Source organism: Colias philodice, chromosome 28, assembly GCF_061535455.1.
Source record: "Colias philodice isolate Cphi_HAF_F1 chromosome 28, ilColPhil1 Martin Lab GWU primary, whole genome shotgun sequence".
Taxonomy (NCBI): Eukaryota; Metazoa; Arthropoda; class Insecta; order Lepidoptera; family Pieridae; genus Colias; species Colias philodice.
Window position 1 is genome coordinate 1,499,255 of NC_143113.1, and position 23,357 is coordinate 1,522,611.

General features: G+C 33.7%; 1 protein-coding gene across 1 annotated transcript; it reads right to left on the bottom strand.

The window, feature by feature from the left end:
• Positions 1 to 705: 705 nt before the first annotated feature.
• Positions 706 to 23,245, bottom strand: AspRS (aspartyl-tRNA synthetase). Its single transcript, XM_089712236.1, has 13 exons — positions 23,113 to 23,245; positions 20,689 to 20,808; positions 20,148 to 20,310; positions 19,077 to 19,212; positions 18,206 to 18,383; positions 17,165 to 17,309; positions 7,804 to 7,955; positions 6,333 to 6,499; positions 5,824 to 5,939; positions 5,308 to 5,462; positions 1,958 to 2,069; positions 1,298 to 1,357; positions 706 to 863 (listed from the first exon to the last, which is right to left on the bottom strand). The coding sequence occupies exons 2-13, from the start codon at positions 20,800 to 20,802 to the stop codon at positions 760 to 762; spliced, it is 1,602 nt and encodes a 533-aa protein (XP_089568362.1). The 5' UTR covers positions 20,803 to 20,808; positions 23,113 to 23,245; the 3' UTR covers positions 706 to 759.
• Between the last annotated feature and the right edge of the window lie 112 nt (positions 23,246 to 23,357).

Genomic DNA, 23,357 nt, shown 5'->3' on the forward strand with positions numbered 1-23,357 from the left:
TTTGTCATTGGTACAAACCAATCTTTTCTCTTACACATTTATTCAAACGAGCGAAAGCTCATTCTAACCCCACTAGTTATGTCAAATTCTTTTAGTGTAAACAGTATAGTTATTAATAGATGATTCTAAAATATAATAACTGTGGTCTGTACTATTTCATATAGTGCTACTTAATCGTAATATTCTATTTACGTAATGACAAGTAAGTTGTGTAGTGTGGAAATAGTTTTACTAGCGGTTCGCCCCGGCTTCGCCCGTGGTACATATGAAAAATAGATGTTGGCCGATTCTCAGACTTACCCGATATGCACAGAAAATTTCATGAGAATCGGTCCACCCGTTTCGGAGGAGTATGCTGACTAACATTGTGACACGAGAATTTTATATATAAGATTTGCATAGTTAAGTTCAAGTTTAGATCAGTCTTTTGATGCTATGTTGATATGTAATGTGTATACTTTTATGTATAAATGTGATTCGTGTCCTTTTTTGTATGTTTGAATATTTTATGTTGACACGAATCACATTTAAAGTATTACTATTTTAAAACCCAAGTATAAAGGCATATAGTTTTTGAGTGAAATGTACCGCAAAAATACATAGGGATAGTGTCACAAAAATTAATAAAACACAGATTATATTAAAATTCTTTAATAAACACAGATTACAAAATGCATAGTGTCACAAAAATTTATAAAACACAGATTATATAAAATTCTTTAATAAACGCAGATTACAAAATGCATAGATAATAAATATTTAAGGGGTGACTCGTTTAGGGTCGCGCGGGAACATCGACGTTTTCCTAATGTTGTCGAGACCGAGGTACAGCATAACCACTCTTTCTAGACCGATGCCACCGCCTGTAAAAAATATTTAATTTACATAATATATTAAGTTTAAAAAAAGCGAAGACTTTTGAGGGGGAATGTCTCTTTCGCTTTTTTGCATAAATTAATCGAATCAGCATGAATTTTGCTATGGAGATAGATTGTCTCGATTAGCAAATGGGTTTTTCTCGAGCAAAGGGAGTGAATAAAAAATCAATTGTTGTCAAACTCCTTCGTTAGGCTTTGATTTTTTTAACATAATCAGAGCCAGTTACACTAATTGCTAAAATTGACTCTACCAAGCTTATTTGAATATATTTGAAATAAATTATGCATTTGTCATTATAATCGACATATTATGTTAATGTTAACTGAATTTGTATATCTAATAGCTATGAAAACGCTATAAATCGAAATTGGAAAGTTAATAAAAATAACAAAATAAGAAAAGAGAAAACTCTAGTTACCTGCATGTGGTGGACAGCCAAGTCTGAACGATTCTATGTATGCTGCTATCTTTTCAATATCTGAAAACATAAAAAAAAAAATATTTACAACTTCATTTATTATCTATACTAATATTATAAAGCTGAAGAGTTGGTTTGTTTGAACGCGCTTATCTCAGGAACTACTGGTCCGAATTGAAAAATTCTATCGGTGTTAGATAGCCCGTTTATCGAGGAAGGCTATAGGCTAAACACTTTTGCGTGTACTACGCTACACAATAAAAATGTATCGCCAAATGTGTTGCTAAGTGTTAAACTCGGGAAGACACAGGTCTTATGGAGGGAGGTAGCTAGTATACAAATTAAAATTTAGAATTACAATTTTGTTTGTTCAGAAAACTACAGTCTTTCGTGTTTTAGCAGCTGTGTTAACTGGGTTGTGGAATTTAAATATATTAGAATTTTTCTGAAATGTACATATTAATCTACTATATAAAAATAAGTCGGGTTTTCCTTCCTGACGCTATAACTTCAGAACGCACGAACCAATTTCCACGGTTTTGCATTCGTTGGAAAGGTCTCGGGCTCCGTGAGGTTTATAGCAAAGAAAATGTGTCTCTGGTGGCGAAACGGAGTTCGCCCAGTTTGCTAGTGAAAAATAAATATAAATAAAAAACTCACCAATCCCATGATGTTTCGCTCTTGCAGTCAGAAACTCGGGGTCGTGTATTCGCTGCGCACCGCTCAGTATCTCCTCACCACGCATGAACATGTCGTACGAGTTCGATGCTTTCTGTTCATTGATCAGACCAAAAAATATAATAAAAAAAATAAAAAAACACTTTATTGTACAATGCACAGATATAAAATACAATAATATACAAAATGAATCTTCATCGTACAAATTGGCGGCCTTATCGCTTTGAAGCGATTTCTTCCAGACAACAATATAATAAGTGGTAGACCAAAAAATATAATAAGTTGTAATATAGCAGTTGGGTAGCAGACCAAAAAATTTCAGACATCGAAATGTAGCAGTAAACCAAGTAAATATATTTCTATACTAGCGGTCCGCCCCGGCTTCGCCCGTGGTACCTACATGTTTAAACTATCCTATCTCTCAAGTTGGATCGAACTGCACATGGTGTGCGAATTTTATTATAATCGGTTAAGTGGTTTAGGAGTCCATTGAGGACAAACATTGTGACACGAGATTTATATACAGGGTGTAATCGTTAAGTGTGCACAAGCGATTATTCCGTAACTATTGCAGATATCAAAAAACTTTAAACTGATATCGAAAGTACTTAACCTAATGAGTAAAATGGCCATAATAAATTTTTAAAAATAAAACGAGAAATAACCAAAAATGTTACATTAAACGCTCCCATACAATTTATTTCCCATACATTTTGTATTCATAGTAGATTTTCTAAGTGACGTCCTTATTGTGCAATACAATGAGGAGGTCTATTTACAGTTTCTAAATGAACTTCCCTCCAAATTTGCGAAGTAATTAAAGCAGAAAACCAAAAAAACAAAAAAAAGCTAAAATCTTTCATATTAAATGTATAGGTTGATCCAAAAGTAATGATAATTGGGTATTTCCTGTGCACATAAAAATATAAAATACATGTTTTATGCTTGCTCGTGTACTCACTAAGTTATCACAAAAAAATTATATCTACAGGCCACGTTTCCAAGTATTAACATTAATTTTAATGTGAACAGTGCGAGCCAGAATGTTTCCCGACGAAAAGAAGAAACAACGATTCGACATTTAGAGGGTGAATTTCTAAATTTTTAATGAGATCAGGATAATTTTTTGTCACGATTTGTGACCATGGGCGTTACCTGGGTTCACCATGTTTATGCTGAAACCAAGAAACAATCAATGGCCTGGATGCGAGCTTCCGAAGTGACGGTGAAGATTTTCAAAGTGAAAATTAGTGGGATAGATTAAAGCCGTAGTTTTTTGGGACGCTGAAGAAATGTGGAATATTTTAAGAAGGTAGCCACTACTACACAGGGCTCTTACTACACAGACCAAATTAAAAGATTGCGGGTTGGCTGAATGTTGGTTTACCAAGACAACGCACCAGATCACAAAGCGTCAGTTGCGATGGCTGCCAATCAAAAATCGGCATTGAAAATGCTTGAACACCCACCCTGTTTGTAAGATCTAGCTCCTAGTTAATTCTATCTCTTACTTCGGCACAAGAAACACCGTCGATACAAGAAATTTTAAGACGACAGCGAAGTGATGGCCGATTTTGAGGGGTTTTTGTAGATGAAGTCAAAGTTTTTTTTTTCTAAGTTAAGGAAAAAAAATATCGAAGTATATTATCTAGTTAGAAGACTATCTAGAGAAATACATAATTATTTTAACTGTAATGACCTTGTTTAATATTGATTATCATTACTTTTGGATCAACCCATGTACATGGGATATTCATATCTCATACTAAATGTATGGGAGGGTTTAAAGTTAATTTTTTAGATATTTCTCGTATTATTTTAAAAAATTTATTATGGCCATTTTACTCATTAGGTTAAGTACTTTCGATATCAGTTTAAAGTTTTTTGATATCTGTAATAGTTACGGAATAATCGCCTGTGCACACTTAACGATTACACCCTTTATATTAAGACAATGCCCTGCGGTTTCACCTGCATATATAGCGATATCGTTACAGTGAAAAGTCTACTATAGGTCGGACTATAGGTTTAATTTTTAATCACATGAAAATCACCTTTACCCCGTCCCGCACTACGGCCTTTTTATTTTTTTTGTTTTAGTTGGGAAATCTTTCATAGATACCCACGGCCTCCGGGGGAGGGGGTTATGTCGGATTCCTACCGACCAAAACCCCACTGTGTTCCGTCAAGACGCATATTGGTAGAATTCCTCCGTGACCCCCGCACTACGGCCTGCTCGAACAGTATACCTACTATTTTCTGTAGATTGACACTTTTAAAAATTCGTTATATCTTTTGAATGGAATGTCCAATTCTTTTCATTTAAAAAGTATTTTGCTGGTATTGAAACAGTCTATAATAAAAAATCATTTAATGGGATAAGGATTAATATATGTGTATGGATAACATGGTTTGATTACTGTCGGCGCTTCTATTTACTTTGAAAACGTAAAAAAGTTGTTGTAGTAACATAACTACTGAAGATGGACATATGGTATCGCGGACTTTCTTGTAGATATTGATCCATTCTATAATACCGTAGAACATTTTTTTGTTCTATCTTCAATAGATTCCGCAGCGCACGCGATGACAGAAGTTTTATTGAGGATTTTTTTACACCCTGGGTTACATTATTGCGTTTTTGGTAAGGATCTCTAATTTTTTTGAAAATGCAATGTAGCCTATGTTGCTCAGTAAAGATGCAGCTTTCTAATGGTGAAAGAATTTTTGAAATCGGTCCAGTAGTTTTTGCGTGAAAACCATACATACATACATACATACATACATACTTACAAACTTTTCCTCTTTATAATATTAGTATAGATTAGTAGCAGAGAGATTAATATATTTAATATATACGACTATTATATCAAATTATTATCAGAGCAAGAAATGTCAGACAGGATAATAATATAGCAGCTGTATATCAGACCAAAATTTTTTTATATATTTAATCGTTATTGTATGTAGTTAATTTTGCGTAACATTTTATAGTAATTTACTTACATTATAAAAGTCTCAAGTGCCATGTTTTGATTTTACTATCTCAAATAGGGAATTTTACCTAATCTTTAGTTTATCTACTAAGGGCCGATTTTTCAATGCTTGGTTAAAACTTATCCGTCCAATAAAGTATTACACGATAATATTAAAATGTCACGTAAATTGTCAAATACGGGCAATTAGAATACGTTTTTAAAATGATAGTTTTATACATTATTCGACGAATAAATTTTATCCAAGGATTGAAAAATCGGCCCTAATAGTAATACTTATTCGTTAGTAGCATAATCTCTAGGCTATGATATACATACATACAAACAAAAACTTACCGGGTTATTAGGATCGGGCATAGTATAAAACGGACGGACGGCCAGCGGATATTTGTCCAATATATAGAAATCCGTGTCGTATTTAGCTTTAACAAGCCGACCGAGGAGTTTCTCGTCCGGTGTCGATAGATCGTCTTCATCGCCGATAGTTACACCTGAAACGGTTTAGCAGTTATGGGTGTGTACTTTAAATGATAGACGGTATAAAAAATAGGATTTAGACTATGTTTTTCTGGATAAAGCTAAAGAGTTTGTTTGTTTGTTTGAACGCACTAATCTCGGGAACTACTGGTCCGATTTGAAAAATTCTTTCAGTGTTAGATAGCCCATTTATCGAGGAAGGCTATAGGCTATATTTCATCACGCTACGGGCAACATGAGTGGAGCAATGCGGGTGAAACCGCGAGGAGCAGCTAGTATCAAATATGTAGTGACCAATAAAAAACGATTCTATTATAAATCTAGTTAAATTACTAAATCCTAAAGTCTTAACTAAATTATCGACTTTTTTCTTACCAGCTTCCTTCAATATTTGAACAGCTTGCGGAAATTCCAACCTTAATGGTGGGTCCAGGAATTTGAATGGCTCCACTTTGTACTGTTGGCCCACTGTCGCTATTTCTGTTGCGAATCTGTTAATGAATGAATAATTTATGAATAATTAATGAATAGTTTTTCACACGTGTAAGGAGTGACACTTCTTTGGCAAGATTCAAAGATACCAAAATTGTCGCCTTACTCCATGACGTGACGGTATTGCCATGACGCGTCCTTGAAATTTTACTCTCAACGCGCCTAAAAGTTTCACTTCAAAATATTATTAGCTGTTTTAAAAATCTTAGTAGTTTTGCTATGTACGTGAAATTCTTTGAATTTCGTCAAACAGTTTCACTTCTGTCACGTGAACTCAGCACACGCTCTTTTTTTAAGTACCTAACCTATTTTGAAAAATTTTACCATATTATAACACGAAAACGATTAAAAGCAACTAAAATTTTCATGAAAATAAAATTAAAACAACTCACTGCTCCTGCAACCCTCTGAACATATCGGTGAAAGTTTGTCCGATTGTGTCGAGCACTTCGTGATAGTGGTGCTTGAACGACATCTCGAGGTCCAAACCCACAAACTCTGTTAAGTGGCGATGCGTGTTCGAATCTTCGGCTCTAAATACCGCGCCCACTGTGAATACCTAAAAAATAAGAATATTTTATAGAAATCTTAATCTTAATCTTAATACGAATTATAAAGGCGAAAGTTTGTAAGTATGGATGTATGGATGTTTGTTACTCTTTCACGTAAAAACTACTGAATGGATTTGAATGAAACTTTACCACAATATAGCTTATACATCAGAATAACACATAGGATAGGTTATATCCCGGAAATCACACGGGAACGGTAACCATGCGGTTTTTTCTTTGAAAACGCGGGCGAAGCCGCGGGTGAAAAGCTAGTACATAATAATATTTTAATTAAAACCACTTCAATGTTTAAAAAATATTTTTTTACGGAAACACTATTTAATTTCTTATTCAAAAACACCTCAGTGATTTTATTTTCATTTTTTATTTTAACTGTCAGAAATTATAAATAACTATGACGTGTCACGTGTACACTATTTTTAAAATTCTTTGTATACCAATTATTAGTTGTTATGATATTTTATTTCTTTGTACATATATGTATAAATTGTAACCGGTTCAATCATTAAAATTATGTCAATTAAACAAACATTCTTTAACTACTTGAAAGCCGAGTTTACTTAGAATCAATCCTGATAAAGAAGAAACACGCTCGCTTTACTTAACACAGTAGAACCGCGTTACACCGGCCCCTGGCCTATCCGTCGCGTATAATCCGACAGGTCGATAATTGCTGAATCCCTTTTGACGTGACAACGTCTTATAATTCGATAGAGCCGGCTGCACGCACGAAAAAACATGACTCATGCGGCGTTACCTCGCTCTGAGGCGTTCCATGTAAGGCTTGAAGTGCGAGCGAGAGCGCGGAACGAGCGACAAAGAAGCACAATCAGACGTTGTCACGTTCAACTATCGTCAGTAAACCGACTTTACAGACAACCAATTTTTTTTATGACAATTTTTACGTCGATCATGCATGATTAAACGTGTACAACCTATACACAAAAAATGTGCCACCACTGTTTTGCTCTAGCCGAAGACATTGTTTTAATTCCAAAATACAATATGAAGCATGATTTGTACCTACTTGTGAAACAAAATTACGTATAACATCTTATCTTATCATTGGGTCTATAATTTGTCGAATTGCATCGACTATAGGGAGATCTCTAGACAGCGCCTTATAATCCGACATATTGCAAAACGATTGTCGGAATACCGCGGGTCTACTGTATATAAAAAATGTAATGCAAAAAAAGAACTATTCGATACCGCTTCATGATTGAATTTTTTTCTTATAAACACATATATTAATTCTAAAAGTATCTAATAAAATCCAAAAATCACTCACTTTATCAAAATCAGCGGCTATCGCCATTTGTTTATACAATTGTGGACTCTGCGCCAAATACGCAGAGGATTTAAAATACGACACAGTGAAAACATTCGCACCGCCCTCAGAGGCGGCCGATATTATTTTTGGCGTGTGTATTTCGACGAAACCTGGAAAAATTAAATTATTATTATGATATTTTCGTTTTCTTATGGTTTTATCTGCAATCACACACAAATAAAGACAATAATTAACTAAGGGCCGATTTTTCACTGCTTGGTTAAAACTTATTCGTCGAATAATGTATAAAACTACCATTTTAAAAATGTATTCTAATTGCCCGTATTTGACAGTTTACATGACATTTTAATATTATCGTGTAATACTTTATTGGACGGATAAGTTTTATCCAAGTATTGAAAAATCGGCCCTTAGAATAGTAAAAATCAGTCAAACAGACTTTTAATTCAAATTTAAAGCCGGTAAATTTTAATGGAGTACTAAACTGTAAAAGCAAGAATTTTTTATACATGAGAAAAAATCAAGACAATATTTTAAAATGAAATAATAGGTAGGTAATATTAGTAAAATTTTTAGTAAATCTATTGCATTATTCGTTGTCTTTTGCTGATTTTTCAATAACTGATAAATCGCACTTGTTTTTTAAATTAATAATTAATATTATGTTGAATATTTTAACAATATTAACTGTGACTATCCAGATGTATATAGATATGTTACGGCTAAAGGTAGGTGAGAACATAAACTTAAGATTAGCCGGCTAAACTTAGGTTTATTTTCGACGAGGTGTTAATGTTAGTTTGTTCTATCTTTAGCCGGCTAAACTTAAGTGTAACCGCAGGCCCGTGGCTAAAAATGTCGGGGTGGGTAGATTTGGTTACTATAATACATGTAAGGAACAGGGCGAGTGTTTTCTGGCACTTCGCCGGCTGCTGCCGCAGCACGCTCGCTGCGCTCGCTCGGCTCGTGCGGGTCTTAAGAGTTCTAACCTAACCTAACCTAGCCACCAGCTTTCTGCCCTGAGTCGGGGTGGGTAGATTTGGTTACTATAATACATGTAAGGAACAGGGCGAGTGTTTTCTGGCACTTCGCCGGCTGCTGCCGCAGCACGCTCGCTGCGCTCGCTCGGCTCGTGCGGGTCTTAAGAGTTCTAACCTAACCTAACCTAGCCACCAGCTTTCTGCCCTGAGTCGGGGTGGGTAGATTTGGTTACTATAATACATGTAAGGAACAGGGCGAGTGTTTTCTGGCACTTCGCCGGCTGCTGCCGCAGCACGCTCGCTGCGCTCGCTCGGCTCGTGCGGGTCTTAAGAGTTCTAACCTAACCTAACCTAGCCACCAGCTTTCTGCCCTGAGTCGGGGTGGGTAGATTTGGTTACTATAATACATGTAAGGAACAGGGCGAGTGTTTTCTGGCACTGTGCGGGCCCCTCAAGCCCTCCACCGGCCCGGCGCTAACCAAATCTACCCACCCCGACATTTTTAGCCACGGGCCTGCGGTTACACTTAAGTTTAGCCGGCTAAAGATAGAACAAACTAACATTAACACCTCGTCGAAAATAAACCTAAGTTTAGCCGGCTAATCTTAAGGTGATTGCAACGATCTGTTCCCAGCCAATATCCCGCTAGATGGCGCTGAATTCTACATTTCTAGTTTATTTGAGTTTTTGCGTAATTGGAATAGTCATCAAACCTAGGAATAGTCATGGCGGTTACTGAATATTATATTTTATTGAAATATGTTATATCATTGCCTTAAAATCCACCCAATTCGGTAAAATTATGCGTTTTAACATCTGTCATTGCATACAGGGTCGTTTACACACACAGACGTATACAAAAATGATAAAGATTTAACTCTAGATGGCGTGAATGTAAAGCGCGTCACACACGGTGAAGATACTACCTATAATATTTTATCTAATCTAGTAATATTTTATATTACAGTATCTTAAGGTATCCGGTATCAGCGTTCTGACCATCATTTTTCTTTTTTCGCTGTAGAACCGCCATCCTGTTACAAATGACCCACAAAGGAGAATGACCACGGGTGGTATCGGTAAAATTTTAGTTGTGCCACGTATTCGTTATATTGTTAATTCCTATTTGTATTTATAATGATCATATGTATCAATATTAAGTCTTAATTAAACCGGATAAATTGAAATAATAGTAAAAGTAAAAGTTTTTCTTTTGAAACATGTATGAACTTTCGCATTAGTAGGAAGTAGGATTGTTATAAAAATAAAAGTTATATTTGTTGGCGTAAACTATTTTATTGTAATTTTGGGAAATAAATAATGTCAAAATTGATTACCTACAATAAAACGCAGTTTTATTTTATTACCTACATTACACTATTGTTTTTTTTTTATCAAAACATGTATTTGAAGTAGCAAATATGATATTATGCTGATCCAAGCATTTTCACTCAAAACTAATATCACTAATGATTTGTAAAAGTAAATTATTTCAAAATACATTTCATAACCAACAAGTAAGAATAATTATTCATACAACAACAAATCAAAAACACTATTTACTATGGAAAAAAAACCAGGAAGGTGAAAAACATATTTACGATTTCGATGCACTCGACTTTTAGTAAAATAATAGGTAAAAATATTATTATGGTTTTGATCACAGACATATCTGTGGTTTTGATTTTAGCTACTAGTATCAGAAAGCTGCGTGTTCAATGCACGTCGGGGTCCCACAACTGTGGAGGAAGGAAGGTAGAATACCTCCATCGAATAAGTGAAGTTTCTCGACATACTCGATTTGCCGGCCGGCCTCAATGAAGATTGTCCGAAAGTTGTATATGTGCTCTGTAACGAAAAAATTTCGCTAGCGCGATTCAGAGTGAGGTGTCGTACAATATACCTAATGAAGTTTTTCATCTTTTTATTTTACTGCAAATACAAAATAAAAATTAAACAATGGTAATGTAAATTCTAAACAAACTACTACCAAAATACAATTAGAACAAAAATCATTTGACTTGTTTATTTCACCCAGAGGCCAGAGGCGGCTCGTGACAAAATTGTATAGGTGTTCACTTGAAATAAAACAACGAAAATACAATAGCGTTCGGGATGATTTATTACAAAAAAATGAGCACCACATTTTATAAATGTCTATAACACTAAAAATTACAAAGTACAGGCTATTTCAAAACGAATTCAATGACTAGGTATCAATAATTAGTAAATCACCGAATTTGCATTCGCGAGCGTAGGTATCCATAGTGTTTGTCACTGACGGTCACTGACCTCTATAACTTATAGTTATAGAGGTCAGTGGTGTTTGTTGTGTAAACATGTATGTATTTGAGTAGTTAGTAGCATATTATATTCAGAATTTCTGATCCATGCCTATTCACTCAAAACTAATAACACTAATGATTTGTAACAGTAAATTATTTCAATAGGTAGGTATTTGAACATTTCCCAACAAGACGTAAGAATAATTATTCGTAGGTATACAAGATACAATAACAAATCTAATACACTATTTATTATTTTATTATTTACTAGCGGTCCGCCCCGGCTTCGCCCGTGGTACATGTTTACGTTTTCTCTCCATAAGAAGCTAGAGAGCTAGCGCAAAGCTACCTGTATGTATTTGACCAGACCTGGATTTTTGTGTGTTGATTCCCCTATACCTACTATACATGAGATGAGGAGTCACTAAGCCCAGAGTGGTGGACGGGGCGCGCGCTTAGGTAAGACAGGTGGAAATTTTTGGCGAACTTTGAAACCATTTGACCACGTCTGCCATTTTGATATTTGAAAATAGATTATTATTACTATCGGAAAATAACAATGGCAGACCATTATCACGCGGATAACATTCTGGCAGACACTTATGAAAGTGCTGAAAAAAATACAATTTTGAAAGTATTTGACCAGATCTGCCATTCATATATTTTATTTATTAGGGTCTTAAAAACTTATTTTCGAAACGGCAGACATTTTCATTGCGTACAGACTTCAGCAGACAACAAAACTTTACAGACTTCAGCAGTCAACAAGACTTAGCTTCTACATGGTCAGATGTATATATGTATTACGTTCCCTGACCTTACATCAATGATTTACTTTATTAATGTTTTTATGGTCATTTACATTTAATTTTGAAAACTATGGAATAAAATTTATAAATTTGATGATACAAAACTAAATATACATTTGTAAAGAATCTCAAATATAAAGTTGTGTTGCAAATAACAAATCATCATTTAAATATTTAGTTTATTTCTTTATTTAAGAAACAATTAACAATTACAAAACAACATAAAAAAACACGCATGCATTTATTGAAATGTTCATTCATCATCACTATCGTATGGCGTTGTGTGACTCGTCTTCATAATCCATTGAATCGGATTCTGTAAAAGTAAAACGTAAATTATATAATAAAAGAAATGAGTCATTATAAACTTACCTAGTAAGGCAATGCCTTTGATGTCGCACGATGCCGCCGCGCCGCCAGTGTAGGTACTTCTGCTGCTACATGAAAATATGCTAGGGTTGCAACAAATGGGAAATAAAACAATTGTGATTATTACTATTATGATGTAATCATTTATTCATATTATGTACATTCAAAACAATTGCTATTATTAAATCTGATGTAATTATTTTTTCATAAATATATAATTATTATTAATTACATAATATATTGCACTGTGAAATATTTACGTATCACTTTATTTTTGATGTTCTTAATTGTCTTTTATAAAATTTAAGTGACGCATTCGCATTGGGATCAACAATCCGATAAGAAAAGAATGGAGACAACATATACATAGCTTTGATTTCAATTCTACAGATACAAAATATACAATCTATCTAAAATGATACAACGGATGTTTCCTGCGTTTTCTCGTCAAAATACCGAAACAACGTAATTATTGTATAGTAGTTGGGCGTGAAAGTAAAAAAACAAATGAAAAGTGTTTTCCATATGATTATTTATTAAATTTACGCGATTAAGAATAATTTCAACGATACAATTTAGTAACCGAGAATTCAGAGGATTAAAGAAAATACCTGCCTGATCATTTTATCAAACTCTAAAAGAATTATGGTTATTTCGCATCACTCGGTTTATTAGTTTGGTAATAATTATTAAAGGTAGTTACAACCCTAGCCATTGAGTCGAACGGTAGGCAACACAATATCGACTTTGTGCGGGTACATATGGTACATTTCTTCTTGCTGTGAAGCGTAATTATTATTATTAAGATTTTTTAGGCTATTTTGAATCAGCTGTTCTAATTTAATTCTAGAAATTTATTAAAACGTGATTTTCTTAAAAGTATATTATGAGTTTATAAATACCTCAACCAATAGTTATTGTGTCCTATCCTCATTTCTTTATATCTTGGTAGTTAACTAAAGTGTTAAATTTACATAACCTCAACAACAACATTTACACTGCCACTGCACTAAAACTAAACTAACTAGCTCTCTAGCTATAAGAACCATCCTCGTACTTCAAGGGATATAATAAAAAAAGAATTATCGAAATCGGTTCAGCCGTTCTCGAGTTATGCGCTTACCAACACATTTTGCGATTCATTTTTATATATAAGACTAGCGGTCCGCCCCGGCTTCGCCCGTGGTACATGTTTACGTTTTCTCTACATAAGAACCATCCTCGTACTTCAAGGAATATAATAAAAAAAGAATTATCGAAATCGGTTCAGCCGTTCTCGAGTTATGCGCTTACCAACACATTTTGCGATTCATTTATATATATATATACTAGCGGTCCACCCCGGCTTCGCCCGTGGTACATAATATTTACGTTTTCTCTACATAAAAACCATCCTCGTACTTCAAGGAATAAAATAAAAAAAGAATGATCGAAATCGGTTCAGCCGTTCTCGAGTTATGCGCTTACCAACACATTTTGCGATTCATTTTTATATATGTATAAGATAAGATTATGTGAAAATAACCAGGAAGGTGAAAAACATATTTACGAAAACATAGTAACATAATACCTATGGCTGTCGCTACAATAATTATATTTCAATTTTATCTTTTTATACCTAGTAGAACTGGCCGACGAATAAAAAAAATCGTATTAGAATAAATACAATAAATTACGGAACAAAAAAAGGATTGTAACATGATTGTAACTGAATTGAAATTGAATTGAAAAATTGAATTGAAATGTTTGTTTCTGGGCGCACCGTTTTCGACGACGCGACGCGCGACGTAAGCGTATAGGTATAGGTACCTACTTTGCTAAAACAAACTAATAAAATTGTGTGTCTGTCTGAAAATTCGGAAAAGCATATTTTGCAAGTTTGTAATTACTTTGATAGTTTACCGATTTATAATAATTGTAATTGTAATTGTATAATATATAATTTGCAATGTGGTGAAATTTCATAAAAATCACGGGCCAATTTTTTGTTTTGAATCCCACCGAAAATATAATTGCGTTATTAGAATAATTAATTACTATACCTACCCACGATCAATTATTACAATATAGTCTCAAATGCATACTAGAGAAATATTGCAATTTGATTCAATTAAAATGCATAGCATACAAAAATAAATTCACAACACAAGAAATTCCGCGCGCAAATCATAGCGCGTGTCAATGAAATCAAGAATGTTTTATATCAAGCCGACGCGGACGACGACGCGACGCCGAACAAAAGTACCTACGACGGACGACCACGCTTCGAGTTGCCAAACAACATGAGTAATAAATTGTTTACAAAAAAAACAAGTTTTCCATTTTTCTGTATGAGTAGACAGAACTTCAAAACGCCACCTGCTACGGTTTATATTATGAACGATTGTTATAAAAATAAAAGTTATATTTGTTGGTGTAAACTATTTTATTGATCAATAATTTTGGAATTTAAAATTGTCAACATTGATTACAATAAAACGCAGTTTTATTTTATTACACTATTGTTTTTTTTATCAAAACATGTATTTGAAGTACCATATAATATTATGCTGATCCAAGCATTTTCACTCAAAACTTATATCACTAATGATTTGTAAAAGTAAATTATTTCAATATACATTTCATAACCAACATGTAAGAATAATTATTATTATTCCTACCTACAACAACAAACCTAAAACACTATTTACTATGGGAAAATAACCAGGAAGGTGAAAAACATATTATTATTTACGATTTCGACGCACTCGACTTTTAGTAAAATATAGTAGGGAAACATAATATTATGGTTTTGATTTTTGCTACTAGTATAAGAAAACTGCGTGTTCAAACTACTTGTTTGTCTGTCTGAAAATTCGGAAGTACTTTGGTAGTTTACCGATTTATAATAATATTGTATACCTATATCGTTGTTTAAAAAATATTCAAACACAATAAAATATGATATATGTACTGATTTATCACTGGTTTCAGTGATGAACTGATGAGTCAATTATAGCCACTATACTTTCGTCATACGTGTGTATGATTGATGTGATTTGCAACGTGGTGATATTTCAGAAAAATCACGGGTCAAATTGTCCCACCGAAAATATAACTGCGTTATAAGAATAACTATACCTACGATAAATTATACCTACATAATACAATATAGTCTCAAATGCATACTAGTGAAATATTTTATTTGAATCAATAAAATAAAAAAATAAATAAAAAATAATAATAATACAAAAATAAATTCACAACACAAGAAAATCCGCGCGCAAATCATAGCGCGTGACAATGAAATCAAGAACTTTCGAGCCGACGCGGACGACGAAGGAGCCTAACAAAAGTACCTACAATCATAGGCGGCTCGTGACAAAATTGTATGGCCGTGTTCACTTGAAATAAAACAACGAAAATAGGTACCTACAATAGCGTTAGCAGTACAAAAAAAATGAGCACCACATTATAAATGTCTATTTATACACTAAAAATTATAGAGTATTTCAAAACGAATTCAATTATTATTTAGCAATAATTAGAAAATCCCCGAATTTGCATTCGTGATCGTATTCATATTGTTTGTCTACACTAATATTATAAAGAGGAAAACTTTGTTTGTTTGTTTGATTGTAATGAATAGGCTCATAAACTACTGGACATTTTACCAATGTTTGCAAGTTTGTGATTACTTTGATAGTTTACCGATTTATAATAATTGTATACTTATATCATTGTTTAAAAATATTCAAACACAATATGATATAGGTACTGATTTATCACTGGTTTCAGTGATGAACTGATGAGTCAATGTTAGCCACAATACTAATCACTTTCGTCATACATGTGTATGAACAGCTATGATTGATGTGATTTGCAATGTGGTGAAATTTCATAAAAATCACGGGCCAATTTTTTGTTTTGAATCCCACCGAAAATACATATATTACTAATTGCGTTATTAGAATAATTAATTACTATACCCACGATCAATTATTACAATTTACAATATAGTCTCAAATGCATACTAGAGAAACATTGCAATTTGAATCAATTAAAATGCATAGCATACAAAAATAAATTCACAACACAAGAAATTCCGCGCGCAAATCATAGCGCGTGTCAATGAAATCAAGAATGTAATTTTATATCAAGCCGACGAGCGACGACGCCGAACTAAAGTACCTACAGTACCATTTACCTTCAGTGTACAATACAGTTTACAGACCTACGACGGACGAACAATAATGAGTAATAAATAAAAAAAAACATAGTTTCTAAGGTCATTAGTTTTATTTTATTTTATTGTTATTTTCTTTGAACGATTGGAAATGAAATTACTCAATTTTTACACAGAACTTTGATTTATTAGAATTATGCTCATTATGCATAAGATAACGAACGCGAATGCACGACATCTAGCGCGTCAATGTCTAAACATCGCCTTTCGTTTAGACATTGACGCGCTAGATCTGTAATAAGTATATAGTCTATGCGCTAGATGTCGTGCTTTATGTCGTGTTTCGCTTGGCAAAAGTCACGCACACTACTGTAGAAGTGTCAAATTTTTCCGGTATTTTACTGTTGTTTTTCTAAGTAAATATTGTAAATTATTGATTAAAAAGGTCGAACGCGCACACATTTCATTATAGAGAAGTGATAAAATGATTAGTTTTAAAGAAATAGTGTCTGTGTTAAGTGTTTAGAGGTAATCAAAAATGTATGGAGGGACGGTCGGAACATCAACCTTAAGTTTATGTTCTCACCTACCTTTAGCCGTGACAGATATAAACAATATAAATCAAACAATCAAAATCCGCTCAGCCGTTCTTGTGTAATAAGTAACTAACATTCTAAGTTATCTACGTGTTAACAAACTTTCTTATAGATAAATCAACAATTAACATATTTATACTACAATACAACTAACCCCGTTTTGTAAGTATGTCCCTGAAGAGCCTGCAAACGCCTGCCTCAATACGGAAAATGGCTTGGTTCGCTGGTGTACGTAAATCCAACACTCTATTGTCCAACCTGGTGTCTTGGTTCACACGAATTTTTAGAGCTTCCGGATCCTAAATGTGGTAAATTATTGCTTATAAATAACTAAATAAAAAAAAAGCCGGGTTGCACTGGGGAGTGCCGGCAGAAGTGAAAACTTGATTATTAACGTCGAGCATGTTTGATATTTTGGAATGGTATCCGTCTTACGCTTTTTCGATCAGGTCACGTGTCCTGACGCGAGTTTAAGATTTTATACCCATTACAGAAAAAGTGATCAACGCCGCTAAAGAAGTTTTCACTTCAATAAATAAATTGCTATAGTAGTTATAATAAAAAGAGCGTGTGTGCACACGTGTCAGAAGTGAAACTTCTTTTGATAGATTCAGAGATACCAAAATCACCGCCTTGACCATCACGTGACGGCATTGCCATGACGTAAAAATTTACTCTCAACGCGCCTAAAGAATCATTTCACTTCAATCCTTCCTACTCATATTATAAATGCGAAAGTTAGTTAGTGGATGGTTTGTTGAATCGGTTCAGTAGTATTTGCGGGAAAGAGTAACAAACATACTCACCTACACATACATCCATCCTTACAAACTTTCGCATTTTTAATATTAAGTAGGATAATTACATGAGATACAATTAATGATAATGTCTTCCTATATGTAATGCGTATTTATTGTTGTATTCTATAAATAAATCCTTACTAATATTATAAATGCGAAAGTAACTCTGTCTGTCTGTTACTCAACACGCCTTAACCACTGAATCAATTTTCATGAAATTTGGTATAGAGATATTTTGATACCCGAGAAAGGACATAGGCTACTTTTTACCTCGGGAAATAGAATAGGTTTTATCCCGGAAATCCCACGGGAACGGGAACTGTGCGGTATTTTCTTTGAAAACGCGGGCGAAGCCGCGGGCGGAAACCTAGTAAAAACATATTTTAAATACTCACGTCAGATATCTCCGGTCTAGCCGCATCTTCAATAAGCAGCGGTAATTGTGCCCGAGCTGATGAAACAACCCACACTTGTAAACCGGACAGTTCTACGTTCTGAACGGTACAAGATTCGATGGGTGTGGCCGTTTTTACGATAGTGGCTTGAATGTCGACTATTGATTCTTTTGTTATGCTGGAAAATAAATAATAAATTAATAAAATCTTTATTTGGTTCTAACAACATTAAAAGTTTACAAAACTTAATTATACTACACAAAGTACAGAGGATAACGTTGTGAGAAACTGGTGCCTGAAATAGACTACATAGAAGTCTGAGGTACATTGAAAAAAAATCTATTGAAGAAATTCATATAATAAATCTAAATCTAAATCTTGGTGACATTTTTAAAACTATTTCTTTTAAAAATGTAACCAAGAACTTGTATAAACTGGCAGATTTTCAATAAGACACTTTTTACGGAAGAATAATTTTGAGGTCTGATATTACCTCGAATCGCAACTATAGCAATATCCATTTCAACAACAGTTATGTAAAATATTTTTTGCGGGAAAATTTCTGAGTCTGACAATGTTCTGACGATATTGTTATATTGATATAAATAGAAAATCATCTGGTCTGATATATTTTCTACATAATTTTAAGGACTATAATATTTTAACTCATGATTCAGTAAAGCTATATTCAATTGTAAAATTGTATTCGTAAATTATAATTATGACAAATTGCATGTATGTATTTTTATTTTATTTTTCATATTATCTAACCTTTTGGTTTTCCTTTGCTTTTAATTTTTTTTCAACACCAAAACTTACTTAACCACTTGACAATAACTTAACACAATCATAACTTAACTTATCAACTTACTTCCCAGTAAACTTGACCATTTGCTTGCTGACCTTCCGTTCATCGTTCACACTGATTAACAGTTGAACAGTACTGGAATTTTGTCTCAACACTGCGAAACATTGCTTGCCCTTCGCTCGTGATGTTTGGAGACGAGCTGAAAGTTACATAAAATTTGTTATACGAGCTTGAACACACGGTTTCACTTGCCTAGTCTAAAACCTAACACATCTTAATATATATAAATCTCGTGTCACAATGTTTGTCCTCAATGGACTCCACCACTTAACCGATTATAATAAAATTCGCACACCATGTGCAGTTCGATCCAACTTGAGAGATAGGATAGGTTTTATCCCGGAAATCCCACGGGAAAGGGAACCATGCGGGGTTTTCTCTGAAAACGCGGGCGAAGCCGCGGGCGGAAAGCTAGTTATGTAATAAAATCTTCCACCAAAACCACGATATACAAAAGTGCAAAACATAATGAAAATCGGTGCAGTCGTTTTTGAGTTTTACAAACAGACAGACAGACATGGGAGAGACAGACTTTGTTTTGTAATATTTTCATGATATTACTAGCTGACGGCAAACATTGTTCTGCCAGTACAGCATTACCTGTTAGATATATGTATAACAATTAGTTTACAACTAAGATTTATAGATTTTCATAAAAATTACTACTACTACACTGTGATAATTTTTTACATGTTTGAAAACAAAACATCTCCGATTTTTTGTGTACATTCAGAAGATCTAAGAAGGAAACTTTTACCAAATAATTTGGAAGATTAAAACATTTAAACATTCATTCAAGATCGACACACCGATTATCCTACTAATATTATAAATGTGAAAGTTTGTGAGGATGTGTGAGTGTGTGTGTTTGTTACTCTTTCACGCAAATTCTACTGAATCGATTACAATGAAATTTAGCACACATATAGAGGGTAACTTGGATTAACACATAGGATAGGTTTTATCCCGGAAATTCCACGGGAACGGGAACTATGCGGGTTTTTCTTTGAAAATGCGGGCGAAGCCGCGGGCTGAAAGCTAGTGTATAAATATAACAGAAATAATTAAACTTACCTCGCACCCACACAGTCTGCCCAACCACCTTCTCATTTAGATCCTTTACATCAACATAAGCCCTGTCTCTGTGACCACCGTCGGAGTTTATTAGTTTGTATACACCATACAAACCCTCGGAGATGTCTGGTTCGGCTGTGTCGTTTTGCGCTGGGTTCGCGCCCTGTGATAGTTCAAATAATATTTATGAGAATGATTTTTTTGGAATGAAAGCAATATTTTTATACCACCAAAAGTTCATAAGTAAATCTAATTACAATTACAGTGAAACATAATACATCATTCTTTTGGGAATTAAGAGACAAGGAATAATAATTTATATTAATTAAGAAACTTTAAATAGAGCTTGTCATTGTATTGCACAACGAGGATGACACTTCAACCAATCTGCTTTTAAAACAAAATTTTGTGTTAGTATGAATAAATGGATAAATCACTTCGATTTATCCATTTATTAAAAAACATTGGTATTTTACTCATTAGCTACAGTACTTTTGATATCAGTTCATCATAATTAACTATTACTTTACACCTTGTATACCTTATGTTCAGCCTTTTTCTGTTGTTTCTCCGCAGCTTTTGCCGCTTTCTTCGCTGCTTTCTTACTGGGTGCTTCCCCCTCTACAGGAGGATTGGTTTCTTCTGACACAACCATTATATGCTGAAATATAAAATTAACTTTATTAGAATAATAATAGTTAAATAAAGTGTCAGAAATTTCTTTGGCAAGATTCAAAGATGATGTGATGGTATTGCCATGACGCAACCTTGAAATTTTACTCTCAATGCGCCTAAAGAAGTTTCTCTTAAATAATTGAATTTTAAGAAAATCTGCCCCAGCAAATGTTGTTCTGCCCTGTAGCCCCCTTTTACATATTTTCTCTATAAAAAAACCTGCATTGAGCCTTAAACAATTACAAACTAATTGTTCGCATTCTCGAGTTTTACACTAAGCAACATATTTGGCTATTCATTTTTATTAGTGTCCGACCGAAACTGGTTTCCAGGCCGAAACCGAAACCGAAACCGAATGTTCGGCCGTGGCTTCAGTTTCGGCCGAAACCGAAACCGAAACCGAAACTCACGTGGTCTAGTATGAAATTTCTAAAAATACTGAACTTTGGTGCATTTTACCTATTATTTTGCCTTAATTAGGGCATGAAAGGAAAACACAGTATATTAAATTTGTTGTAATCATTTATTTAATATAAAATAAAAAAAATAATATTCTTAAAATATTAATAAGTAATAACAAATTTAATTTTTATTATTTTTTCAAATTAAGTTCTCGGTAAAATCAGTCATCTAAATCAAATCAGTAATTGTTACTGTTACTTTAAATACTAAGTTTTGGTATTTTGAGATCTTTCTCTTTATTAAAGAGTCTTTAATACTTTGGATTGGTATTTGTACTTAGAAGAATAATAAGTCTCTTTTAGGTACCTCTTATATAAAAATAATAATTATTAATTACAATTACACCCAGTTCCAATCTCAACATAGATAATCAAAAATTGTTTCCACCAGCGTGGGTCAACCAACGCTTTGACAGCGTCCGTCAAAGCGTTGTTCACAAAGTTCACTGAACTTGCGAAATAAGTTTCGGTTTCGGCAAAAGTTTCGGCCGATTTTGGCCGAAACCGAAACTGCGGCCGAAACTTGATTTTTGGCCGAAACTCGGCCGAAACCGAAACCGAAACCGAAAGTTCGGTCGGACACTAATTTTTATTATATAGAAGACTAGCTTTCCGCCCGCGGCTTCGCCCGCGTTTTCAAAGAAAAACCCGTTCCCGTAGGATTTCCGGGATAAAACCTATCCTATGTCCTTTCTCGGGTATTAAAATATCTCTATAGCAAATTTCATGCAAATTGGTTCAGTAGTTAAGGCGTGATTAAGTGACAGACAGACAGAGTTACTTTCGCATTTATAATATTAGTATGGATTCAATAGTTCTGCAAACTATATAAATAAAATTAAATTAAATATTATCTCTGTACATAGAACAGCATGATTTCATCATCTCTTGGAAGGATACATCAATTTTAATGGGATTTTCCCTCAAAAACAGTCATCAGATTTTAATCAATGATAAATAAATAAATGAAATCAAATACAAAATGGATTGCAACATTATTTCATGATAAAATGTGCAAATATTGGTGTGGTTTTATTTCTATAAATAGATTGTGACTAACATCGTAGTTACATATTTTTATTTACATTATGATTAGTAACATTATTTTAACACCTACAAAGTATTTTTAGCACCCATTGATAACTTGATAGTTTCTTTAGTAATAACAAAGTTTCTTTTTAAGTTATTGCATAGCTTCTATCGCGGGCCTTGAGCGTGGCGACCGAATGTAAAATTCCGTAACGAAAAAACCTAACACCCCCCACTACAACCGGCACAGCGATGCGATGCTATGCAATAAGCTTTACCGCGGCAGTCCTCGAGTGCCACACGCATTTTCTTTTCTTTTGTTACTATCTTAGTACTTTACATACTACAATTTGGTTATAAGTTACACATAGACATACCAACACATAAAATATTAATTACTAGCTTTCCGCCCGCGGCTTCGCCCGCTTTGTCTTAAACATAATAAATTATATACTAAAACCTTCCTCTTGAATCACTCTATCTATTAAAAAAAAACACATCAAAATCCGTTGTTTAGTAATCATCTTTTGCTTTATCATAATGCTTAAAGTTATATGTTTTTACTTATTATTCTTATTAGACGTGTAAGTTCTTACAACCGACATGCTGACTACCTACTTAATCCTTAGTGTTATAGAAGTATTAATAGAAAATGTTAAATAGCACATACGTAACTGTTGTTAACAATTATTAATTGACTCATTGAGGCTACAAGAACTTTTATAAATATTAAATTTCACAACAATTTATTTCAATATGCAAAATATTAAAAACAAAAGAAATTAATGTGCACTGCTTACCTTTATATAAAAACCGATTAAAGCAAGTGCCGGTTTGATAAAAATGCGTTTATTTCAAGTGTTTTCACTTATCTAAAATAAACTTTTAATAGGTAATAGGTTATATCAGATTGTCCGACAAATAACTTTTAAATGTCAAACACCATATGGTTGACATTTGACAAGTCTTTTGTGTCATTGGTGATGTCAAATATCTGCGTAGATGCTGCCTAGACTCTAGGGTTTCTGCTTTTTTTTTAACTATA